General features: G+C 47.0%; 1 protein-coding gene across 3 annotated transcripts in view; it reads left to right on the top strand.

The window, feature by feature from the left end:
* The window catches only part of ARHGEF2 (Rho/Rac guanine nucleotide exchange factor 2), a 150,315-nt gene extending 140,770 nt beyond the window's left edge, over window positions 1–9,545 (top strand). For all 3 annotated transcript variants that reach the window (XM_082275564.1, XM_082275565.1, XM_082275566.1), the window contains 6 exons: window positions 858–910; window positions 2,020–2,061; window positions 3,714–3,764; window positions 3,985–4,446; window positions 4,558–4,753; window positions 8,660–9,545. In XM_082275564.1, coding sequence (XP_082131690.1) covers window positions 858–910; window positions 2,020–2,061; window positions 3,714–3,764; window positions 3,985–4,446; window positions 4,558–4,753; window positions 8,660–8,745 — 890 coding nt within the window. In that variant the 3' untranslated portion in view covers window positions 8,746–9,545. The remainder of the gene's footprint in view (window positions 1–857; window positions 911–2,019; window positions 2,062–3,713; window positions 3,765–3,984; window positions 4,447–4,557; window positions 4,754–8,659) is intronic.
* Window positions 9,546–12,259: the final 2,714 nt, after the last annotated feature.

The following is a 12,259-nucleotide window of genomic DNA, read 5'->3' as shown; positions in this document are numbered from 1 at the left end:
ATGTGTCCCTAGGGGCGTGATTCTAACTGTCAAGGGGCGTGGCTTTTGATGTAACCACAGAGACATACGATCCTACATAGCAGGATCAATGATCTCTGCAGTTACATCAGGGAGAATGACAGACGGCTTTGTTTACATCAGCCGCCTGCTTTTCTCCCTCTCCAGCGGGAGATCGTGAGTGGCCGGCGGATATCGGAGCCGCCGGTCACTCGCACGGGGATGGCCGTGAAGGGTGGCTCGCCCCCTACAGGCTCCTGGGTGAGCGACGTAGTACTTCATCGCTTTGCCCAGGAGGGGCTGACTGCCGCAGTAAATGTACTTGCGGCAGTCAGCAAGTGGTTAAAGTGTTTAATTTGAGGCGCCTTACCAGATTCTATAAATACAAATTTCAAAACAAAAAAAAAAAAAGTTGCAATCCGTTTTTATTACCTGCAATGTTCCCAGATATCAGTTTTCAATCTAGTATTATTATCCAATGGTATAATAATCCAATGGTATAATAATGCTATTAAAAAATATATATATTGTAGTCCGCAAGGGCATCCCATTAAATAAAAGTTGTGTTTGTCTATCAAAATAAGGTGGCAATAAATGCCTAACCCAAGGTGTCCAAATGCTGTCAAAGGTGGCCATTCTGCCAGTTTTGGGTCTATGGGAAGTCTTCTAAGTGTTCTTCGGGATCACAGGGGAAATGCAGACACAGATGGGTCTATAAAATGTCCTTTTGAGGGCCCCCTTTGGGATGCTGGAGGGAGCCCAGAGTCACCATCAGCACCATGTAAAGAGGGGCCATTTCTAAAGACTAGGCAGGCGAGATTTTGTGGCTTGACTCTAATAGGTCTTCTCTCTCCTGACAGATGGCGACTCTAGCAGTGTGAACGGATCCCTGGACAGGGACGAGGACCAGAAGGTGAGACAGGTGTGAACCCGAATAATAAAGTTGCAACACCAACGATGGTGGTGGGAAATCCAAAATGTTTTAGTTGTCACCAGAACAGGCATAGAGGGGAAATATTTCAAAGGAGACACCTCTTCTGGTAATGACCTCTCACTTTCTGTTCTTGGGTACAGTTCCCGTCCCCCCAGAGCATTCGCTTAGTACAGACACTTGTAAAGATGAGCGTTTGCAACCCTCGTCACCACTGACAAGTGTGATTGTCGCAGGCAGGGAACAACAACGGATCCTGCACAGCTGAAGGAGGTTGTAGGACAGGGGGGGGGGGTTTGTTGGTAGATCGCTGACCTTGCCCCTACACACAGTCGGGTCCTCTGCTGAAGGACTTACATGCCTATGGTCCCACACATCCACTTGGTGGCTCCCCTACCATAGATTTGTTGATGGGGAGCTCGGTTCAATGTGGCAAACATTGCGGAGGATGCTGGACTCCACTCTTTTAGGTGGTGTGTGACCCAACAGTGCCAAAATTCTGCCCTGCCCCTGACCCAACAGTGCCAAAATTCTGCCCTGCCCCAACTGTGCCCAATACAACCTGGCCACCATCTTCTGCTTTCCCCAGGGCCCTGGCAGGTGAGGAGGGGGGTCATCACCTCAAGAGGGAACATGAGGCTACCCTGCTTGGGTTGGAGTGTCCTAAATGTGGGGGGTGACAACTGGATGGTGTCCTTAATGTAGGGTGGCAACTGGCATTACTTTCTTCGAATCCCCCAAGGGATCCGCCTAAGATAAAAAATTTACGCCTCGGATCTTATGTTTATAGGGCAAGAAGTGAAGAAAAAAAAGCTTCTCAATGGGACACAACAATGGTGCACCCTTACTGACTCTAATCAGAAAGTGTTTTGGTTTTCAACTTTAGGGGTCTTCTGTAGACCTCAGCAACCAAGTTCAAAGCCCATTCTGAAATCCGGGGCAATTTTTGCTCATCTCTAAACTTTATATTTTTTATTTTTTATATAAAATCTGACAAACTCTTAATATTAGAGAGATACAATGAAGATTGTTCAACATCTAAGGAAGAGTATCGGGTTTTATTAAAAAAATCTTCTGTTCTATTTCTACAGGACCGGAATGGCAACCAGCTGCAGAATAAGAGCCCGCAGGAGGTGAGAGCGGCTTTTTGGGGGCTAAACTGTCGCTGAAATTTTAATTAAACCTAAACTTGAGTTTATCTCTGATATGTAATTTCATTTAGAGGCACTCTCATTTTAACAATAATCTTCCCAAAAGATTTTATACATTATTTCCCTGTAAAAACCTCCCTTGTGTAGACATCAAATAGCCCTGAGACTGCGGCTGGGTGCCGCCATCTTGTATTAGTGCTCTATAGCAGCCATTCTCAACCAGGGTTCCTCCAGAGGTTGCTAAGGGTTCATGAGCTGTGGTTGATAGACCTTCCATTTGATGGTGCCTGCATACAGTAAGGACACTCTTGCCCCTCGACCGCCGTCAACGCAAGGGACACTCTTGCCCCTCGCCCGCCGCACACAGAAGAGACACTCTTGCCCCCTCCAGTGCCGCACACGGAAGAGACACTCTTGCCCCTCAACCGCCGCCAACGCAAAGGGACACTCTTGCCCCTCAACCGCCGTCAACGCAAGGGACACTCTTGCCCCTCGACCGCCGCCAATGCAGGGGATACTCTTGCCCCTCAACTGCCTTCAAGGCAAGGGACACTCTTGCCCCTCAACCGCCGCACACAGAAGAGACACTCTTGCCCCCTCCAGTGCCGCACACGGAAGAGACACCCTTGACCGCCGCATACGGAGGAGACACTCTTGCCTCTCGACCACCACCAATGGAAGGGACACTCTTGCCCCCTGGCCGCCACCCACGGAAGGGACACCCTTGCCTCTCGTCGTCGGCCAACAGGAGGGACACTCTTGGCCCCTGACCATCGCCACTGCAAGGGACAATCTTGCACCTCGATGGCCACCAATGCACAGGGCACTCTTGCCCTCTGACCACCGCCCACGGAAGGGACACCTTTGCCCCTGATCACCGCACAAGGAAGGGACACTCTTGCCCCTCGACTGCCACCAACGCAAGGGACACTCTTGCCCCTCGACGGCCACCAACGCAAGGGACACTCTTGCCCCTCGATGGCCACCAACGCAAGGGACACTCTTGCCCCTCGATGGCCACCAACGCAAGGGACACTCTTGCCCCTTGAACGCCGCCAACGCAAGGGACACTCTTGCCCCTTGAACGCCGCCAACCCAAGGGACATTCTTGCCCCTTGAACGCCGCATATGGATGGGACACTCTTGCCCCTCGACCGCCAACGCAAGGGAAACTCTTGCCCCTCGACCACCGCCAATGTATGGGACACTCTTACCCCTTGAACACTGCCAACAGAAGAGAGACACTCTTGCCCCTTGACCGCCGGCATTGGAAGGAAAATAATTGCAAGGGTTCCTCTGGGGTTAAAAGGTTGAGAAGGGCTGCTCTATTGTATTCCCCCCCTGGCAGCTACATAAAAGGTTACATATAGAGTGTTGAGGGAGGAAATGTAGGAGCTGGGCCAGCACAGACAGTAATTAGACATTCCCAGAAGAGGAGAGGGCTAGGACATCTAAGGAGGGGGCTGTGCTAAGAGACAGACTCTTCTTGAAGTGGTCAGATTTGGTTTATTTCAATGTCTGTCTCCTCAGCTACGCATACACTCATCCACACTTCACTCCCCCATGATAGCGCTCCTTTAGCTGTGTATTTAGAAAACAAACAGGTGTTTAGTAAATTTATTTTTCTGTTTCAGGAAGCTCTGCAAAGGATCTCCAACTTGTACAACTTGTTGCATGGACTCCAGGTAAGGTTTCCCTCTCTACACTGGACACACCCATAGCTGGCCTCCAGCTGCTAAGGAACTGCAATGTTCAGCATTCCTTACCAGCTAATGGGAGTTGGAGTCCCTTAAAAGCACAACTCCAGCCAAAGTTTTTATTGCTGAGACTGGAGTGGTGATTGAGTCAGCAGTAGCTCCCCCTGGTGGCCGGGCACTTACAGTAATCTCTGGCTTTTTCCGGTAGGTGGTGGTGGCCCAGCAAGACAGTCTGTTGAGTCTACAGATCCCAGACAGCACAGACAAGAAGGAGAACCTGAACCGCACCGACAAGAAAGAGAACCTGTCCCGCACCAACTCCCGCGACCTGTCTGTAGTGGAGCCCTTATCCAAGAGCATGGACAAATCTGGAACTGAGCTGACCCTTCTCCAGCGACAGCACACCCTGCTTCAAGAGGAGCTGCGCCGCTGCAGGCGACAGTGTGAGGAGCGGGCGCAGGAGGCGGGAACCTTGGAGACACGACTCAGGGAGAGCGAGCAGATGCGGAACAGACTGGAACGGGAGCTGGAGGAGGGGAAGAAGCAGCTGGCTACCCTGCAGAAAGGCAATGGGGTAACTGATATTGGCAGAAGTCCTAGGGGGACAGACCCAAGACGGCGAAGCTTGCCAGCCGGAGACGCCCTGTACCAAACCTTCACTCCACCCCAGGTATGTGCCGGACACGATTGCTTCTCTGACCATCGTCCACTACATTCATGTTACAGACGACCAATCCCACAGATGGTCATTGCTGATTTTACCTGTCTCCTTTCTGCTCAGATAAACCACGACCGCCGATCTCTGGCCACCGTGGATGGCCCAGGACCAATCCCGGTCATTACCCTACAGGAGGACTCTGACCTGAAAGATGACTTCAGCGACCTCACCGAACTGGAGAGGCTGCCAGAGACTGTAGACACAGAGTCGTCAGAGGAAGAGGGAGGAGGGCCGCCAATGTCGCCATCAAGCGCACGAGGTGAGTAGGGGTGAAATGTGTGAAAATAAAGAATAATAGCACTTTGTTTTTTGGTATGAGTAAGAAGACCCCCGAAATGCATTCCCATCTCCCCCTACACAAAAAGGGTGGTCAGCCATCTTGGCATTTTTGTAGAGTCACCGCCACAGCCTCTTATCCAGGGGATAGAAGTTGAACAGTGCTGCCAGAGTTTCTATTTTTCGGTCTACTGCGTGAATTGTCCTCCTTGGGAGATTTTTGTAGGAAGGTTGAAGGTTCTCATTTCTCCAGGGAATGCTACATCTAGTGGTAGTTGGTCACATTTAACTGGACTTGTTCTGTAATGTTGAGGATATTTCTTAGCCACTTTTTTGGTTCTGAGTGTCAGGACACACCAGCATTTATATCTACACAGGATACCCCAACATTTATGTCCACACAGGATACCCCAACATTTATGTCCACACAGAGAGCACCAACACCATAATCCAATCTCAATGGAATGTGTAGATGTTAATTGTCTAAAAACAAGATTGGAGGCGTGAAAGTTACATATTTCCATCCCTGACGTCAGGAAATTTACAGTTAGATAGTTCACATGGCTGAAGGTATGAAGGGGTAGAGATGTTACAGTGGCATTATGTGGAAGACAGATGAGGTCAAAGACCACCACACCTGTTCAATGATGATTGCGCCTGTTTAATGTAGATGGCCTCTTCTGAACCAGTTGTCCTCCTTGTCCAAAAATGTGCTCCTCACAGTCTTCGAAAGAATGTCCCTTTTCCTTAAGGTGTAAGAAGACTGCTGAGTCTTGACCTGTAGAATTTGGTCTTCTAGGTTGAGAAGGTGCTATGTTGGGCCATTGTCGAGAGGGGTTTTGTCCCCCAATGTACAGGTCTCTGCTATGTTGGGCCATTGCCGAGAGGGTGTTAGTTTCCCTAATGTACAGGTCTCTGCTATGTTGGGCTATTGTCGAGAGGGTGTTGGTTTCCCCAATGTACAGGTCTCTGCTATGTTGGGCTATTGTCGAGAGGGTGTTGGTTTCCCCAATGTACAGGTCTCTGCTATGTTGGGCTATTGTCGAGAGGGTGTTGGTTTCCCCAATGTACAGGTCTCTGCTATGTTGGGCCATTGCCGAGAGGGTGTTAGTTTCCCCAATGTACAGGTCTCTGCTATGTTGGGCTATTGTCGAGAGGGTGTTGGTTTCCCCAATGTACAGGTCTCTGCTATGTTGGGCTATTGTCGAGAGGGTGTTGGTTTCCCCAATGTACAGGTCTCTGCTATGTTGGGCCATTGCCGAGAGGGTGTTAGTTTCCCTAATGTACAGGTCTCTGCTATGTTGGGCCATTGCCGAGAGGGTGTTAGTTTCCCTAATGTACAGGTCTCTGCTATGTTGGGCCATTGCCGAGAGGGTGTTAGTTTCCCTAATGTACAGGTCTCTGCTATGTTGGGCCATTGTCGAGAGGGTGTTAGTTTCCCCAATGTACAGGTCTCTGCTATGTTGGGCCATTGTCGAGAGGGTGTTAGTTTCCCCAATGTACAGGTCTCTGCTATGTTGGGCCATTGCCGAGAGGGTGTTAGTTTCCCTAATGTACAGGTCTCTGCTATGTTGGGCCATTGTCGAGAGGGTGTTGGTTTCCCCAATGTACAGGTCTCTGCTATGTTGGGCTATTGTCGAGAGGAGTTTTGTCCCCCAATGTACAGGTCTTTGATATGTTATGCCATTGCCGAGAGGGTGTTGGGCTCCCCAATGTACAGGTCTTTGCATCCCCCACTTCACTGCATATACCAATTGACTTCACTTGTGTTTGGGTGTTGGGTCTTCCGCATGTATAAGTTTCTGTCTCAGCATATTGCTTAGAAGTATCAGCGGGATCTTTAACCTACATCACATCTCTGTTTCCAAGTCCACCCAATACACTAAAACAGAAGCTTGTACATCCAGAGGATCAAACACAAGTGGAGTAACTTACTATATGTGGTGTGGGGAGGAATACAAAGACCTGTATTTTGGGAAGAGAATACAACTCATAACCCATGCAATGGCCCAATCTAGGCTGGTAAATTCTGTGAGCCACAAGTTAATCTCCTACAGCTTTTGGTAAAGGGACATTTTTTCGTGGACAGTGAGGAGCACGTTTTAGACAGACTCATGGCCCATAGAATTTACAAGCCTAGATTGGGCCATTTCTTGGTTGTGAGTTGTATTCTCTTCCCAATGTATGGTTATTTGTATTCCTCCCCACACCACATATACCAAGTTACTCCACTTGTGTTTGGGTCTCTTAGATGTACAAGCTTCTGTTTCAGTGTATTGCTGGGCTTGAAGGCATAGGGATGTTTGGTAAAGATCTTGCTAAAACTTCTAAGCAGTACGCTAAGACCGAAATGTATACATCAAGAAGACCCAACACCCAACCACAAGTGACATAAATTGGTGTATGCAGTGCAGTGTAGTGGGGGAAGTAAAGGCCTGTACATTGAGAAGACCAACACCCCTTTCAAAAATGGCCCAACATAGCGAAGACTGACACCCAACAATGGCCCAACATAGCAGAGACCTGTACATTGCGAAGACTGACACTCAACAATGGGCCAACATAGCAAAGACCTGTACATTGCAGAGACTGACACTCAACAATGGCCCAACATAGCAGAGACCTGTACATTGCAGAGACTGACACTCAACAATGGCCCAACATAGCAGAGACCTGTACATTGCGAAGACTGACACTCAACAATGGCCCAACATAGCGAAGACTGACACTCAACAATGGCCCAACATAGCAGAGACCTGTACATTGCGAAGACTGACACTCAACAATGGCCCAACATAGCAGAGACCTGTACATTGCGAAGACTGACACTCAACAATGGGCCAACCTAGAAGACCAAATTCTACAGGCCAAGATGTTTGGTAAAGATCCTGCTCATACTTCTAAGCAATACGCTAAGACCAAAACTCGTACATCCAGAAGACCCAACACCAACCACAAGTGACATAAATTGGTGTATGCAGTGCAGTGTCGTGGGGGAAGCAAAGGCCTGTACATTGAGAAGACCAACACCCCTCTCAACAATGGCCCAACATAGCAAAGACTGACACTCAACAATGGCCCAACATAGCAGAGACCTGTACATTGTGAAGACTGACACTTAACAATGGCCCAACCTAGAAGACCAAATTCTACAGGCCAAGACTCAGCAGTCTTGTTACGCTTTTAGGAAAAGGAACACTAAGGTCACATCTTGAACAGAGTGGGCAACTGGTTCGAAGGATGCATGAAAAAGGCTCTCTACATCAAACTGGAACAATCGTTCCTGAATGGGGAGGGGGCCTTCAACTCCATCTGTCTTTCACCATCTATGCGGATTGAAGGATGGAGTTTATGTAACTAGAACAAGGAGGTTCCACAACTTTCACATCTCCAACCTTGTTCTTGGGCAATCAACATCTGCCTTAACGCATTCTATGGTGATTGGTTTAAGAAGTCTGTGTTACCTGTGTGGATATAAATGCTGGGTTCTTGAAGCTTGCTAGGAAAATGTCTTTGACATTACAGAACAAGTCCAGTTGAATGAGACCAACTCTTGGAGCCTTCTTTCTCAAGACAGAGGAATCCTTGAAATAACTTTCAGGTCTCAGCTTGCTAACAATTACTATATTTACAACTCATGATATATTAGTGTGATAGTCGGTGGGGAGAATTACCCCCTTACAGATAAATAAAAAGATCAATGGTGTCAGTGGGAACTTATCTGAGAGGCAGAACCCCTAGCAACCTTTGGAAGAACCCTAGAGTTTTGTGGAACCCTAGTTGAGAAACCCTGTAGTAGATATTATTGGTGAGATTACTAAATGAGCTTGCGACTCCTTCTATGTTCTAGCATGGTGGTCTCACACCTTGTGTCTGATATTCCCCCCAGAATTCCAGAGAATGCAGGACATTCCGGAGGAGGCGGAGAGCACGCACGACCTGAAAGACGTGGAAACCGGATCGTCAGAGAGCTGATCCGCGTCAGAAGACGGCTACCACTGAGAACACAAGACGGACGCGCTGCTCCACCTGGAAGCCCCCCAGCCGAGCAGTGAGAAGAGAGCTGACTGTTAGCGGAGAGAAAGTCTTCCGCTCTACTTTCCCAAAAACATTCTGTAGAAAGGAGAAAAAAACAAACAAAAAAAACTTTCCTTATCACAATAACGGACCAACACAATGGTTTCCTATAGGGCTGCGTGCGACTGTTCCACTGACCCAACATACACACTGATGGCAAGCCGGGGGAGGGGTTCTCAAATGTGACGCAATGCAAAATAGCGACGGAATTGAGCTATGACTTTTTTTTTTCCTAGTGAAATTAATTTGGTTTGCCAAATAAAACAGGGACAGTATGAAAAGTTTAGAGAACTTAGAATTTCGACACAAACAGAGAACGCACTTGAAAGGAGGTGCCTGATGCCATGGCACATGGGCCAAAGCAAAGCAAGATGTTGAACTACAAGTCTCCTCATCCATTTCAGGACAGAGTAGTCTGCGGGTCCTTCTGATTAGCAATCAGTGTCTTTTGGGGGTGTCAATATCTTGTTGGGAAATGATCGGGGTCTGCATATAGAGCAACACTGCCACCTTCTGGCAGGATCAATATACTGCAGACAAGACTGCAAAAGCTTTCTAAAGGACACCTGGTTGACCTTTGAAGGACAGGTACAGCTTAAAACATCTGAACTGATACCAAAGTACCAACAGCAATGTAACTAAATCTCATTAACATTTTCCTAACAACGTGACAAACGGTAATACTTAAATGTGATGATTTGTAGATATTCGTACCAGACCCCCCTTTTAGCCTCCCCCCCCCCCCAAACTGGATGATCTGCGCTAAAGCAACGCCCGCCACATGGCAAAGCTCTTTTTTAATACATATTTTTCTTTATGTAGTCCATATTTTAAGTTATTTTTTTTTCATTTTCATGCCCACTCGCGAAGCTCCCATTAATGCCTATTTGAGGTATCGCATAAGGTTGATGCTGTGATCCCGGACGAGCCCCCACACACAGCATCAAAGGGGAGGGAACAAGGGGTCTGGATGCCAGATTGCATGATGCAGCCTTGGGGGGATCAATATGATTGTTAAAGGGGCAATTTCTCTTTTTAAAGATAAAATGGTCGGCCATCCAGTTATAAGCCCCCCCCTGCTGTTAACTTGCAGCTTTTCTTTTTTTTTTTTGTTTTACCCCTCCCACTTACAAATATTACTGATTTAAGGTCAGAGGGGTGGGGGGAAGCTAATGGTAGTACACACACAGTGTCCGAACACAGAGGTTAACTCTGAGAAATCATGCTGTATTGTCAACTTTAAAGAAAAAAAGAAGTCCATGCAAAACCATACTTACATTAATCACTGACATCGGTTAGCTCCCACAGCCTGCATTTTGCTTAGGGTGGGCTCCCAAATCACACCCGCTTTACAAGTTGACCCCACCACTAAATATGCTGCCCACTCACAAAGCCGATCCTGGTAATTAATGGCTATTTGAGGTATTGCAGAAGGTTAATGCTGTGATCCCGGACGAGGCCCCACACACAGCATCAGAGGGGAGGGAACAAGGGGCATAGATGCCAGACTGCATGATGCAGCCTGGGGGGGGGGAGGTCAATATGATTGTTAAAGGGGCAATTCCCCTTTTAAAATGTTATTTAAAAACAAATAAAATGTTCAGCCCTCCAGTTATAAGCCCCTCCCCCCTGCTGTTTGCTTGCAACTTGGGCCGCAATGCCAGACTGTCTTAGCAAATCCAAGAGAGTTGTCATCTATTTCAAAACTGGTGGGATCACGTTGGCTTTGAGTTCCCAGCTCTGTTAGATCAGATCACTCCTGTAACCTCCTATACAAAGGAGTTACCAGCTCCACCCACAGGCACAGGGGTCTCCTTCCCTCCAATGAAATATCAGGTTGTGGAGGAATGATCCGTTAACCACCACCACCCAAAAAATGCTAAATTTGGTTTTAGATGATGGTGGTTTATCGTTTCAACAGTGATGGAGAAGGTCCATCTCTGTCTATTTCATCTTCTCACCGTCTCCACCTCAAACCGATTACAAATTTTAGATGCTGAAAATATTTGTAATTTTCTTGCCAGTTGGTCAACTTGTTACCAATTTTTAGTCCAGGCTCACATTTTTTTTGTTACAATGCCTTTCGTTTTAAAAGGCAACCCAAGGCACTAAGTCCCCGTTCACATTGGTGCGACTTGTCAGGTCCAAATCGCATGACAAGTCACAACTTGCAATGGAACTGTTTCATTCAATGCAACGTCAACTTTGTGGTGCCGCGCTGATTTGAAAAAGTAGTTCCTGCATTGTTTTTTGGGATTTTTTTTCAGCTGCGACTTGCATAGACATCTGTGGATGAAGTCGCACAGATGCCTGCCAAGCCGCATTGTCATGCAGCTTTGAAATCGTCTCAAGTGAAGTCGCACGATTTCAATGTGAACCAGGGCTCCATTCACACCATTCAGGTGCGATGAGAGGGAGAACCCGTTCCGGCGTACCACAAGTAGGGCAGCCCATTCATTTCAAAGGGCACGAAAAACGCACAAAAGAAATCCCTTAAACCCTTTTGCAAAATTGTGGCGCACCAGCATGCATGGCATCATGCGCTTGAAATGTGCGTGTTAGCAGATGGGGGGCGCTGTTGCAAGTGAAAGGCACCGCCACGTGTCTGCTAAAGGCAGAGCGTTTGCGATTGTGTCAGGTTACAGAAAAAAAAAAAAAGGGTCACATGCTTTTGACAGCCTATTATTTTTTTAACGGTCGCCTTAATCAACACACCACAAATTAATAAAGGGGGTCCAACACACCACAAATTAATAAAGGGGGTCCAACACACCACAAATTAATAAAGGGGGCCTAATGTCATAGAAGTGCAACATTCCAAGTGCATGAGATACAAAGTATCAATATCAATCCTTTTTTTATACATGGTATCAATATACAGTAAATCTTTTTATACATTGCTCTCTGCTGCCCCCTATCTATGGAGACTGAGGACAGCACCAGGGGAACTGCAAACCCTAAGCACAATTTTACACGCAGTTCTCCCAAATTGCTTTCTAACTAAATGTAACATTATTTTAGGTGGAGGTCTCCTTTTTAATGAAACAAAAAAATTAATAAATAAAAATTGATACTCTTGAGTTCTTCCTGTGAATATAACAAATATTTGCGATCACTATGGCGCGTCGCAATTTTTTTTTCTTTTCAGACCATGATTTTTTTTTTTAAATGTCCATAATGGCGTTTTGTGACGTCGCTATCCCCTCCCCCCCCGACGATCGAACCTTCCTCGCTCCTTTTCTATGTAGGATCCTGCGAAGCTGCTTTACACTAACAGGAAAACTTGTGATATTATTCCAACCTTGAATCTTATTTATATTTTGTACGGAACGATCGCTTGTAAATACTTTTTTTTTTTTTCCCTGATTCTCTAAGCAAGTTTTTGTTTTTATAAAAAAGTGCCGCGATTTTT

The sequence above is a fragment of the Pelophylax lessonae genome (genome assembly GCF_965119305.1).
Source record: "Pelophylax lessonae genome assembly, chromosome: 13".
In the NCBI taxonomy this organism is placed as follows: Eukaryota; Metazoa; Chordata; class Amphibia; order Anura; family Ranidae; genus Pelophylax; species Pelophylax lessonae.
Note: the sequence above shows the minus strand (reverse complement) of the source record. Positions and strands in the feature narration are given on the sequence as shown.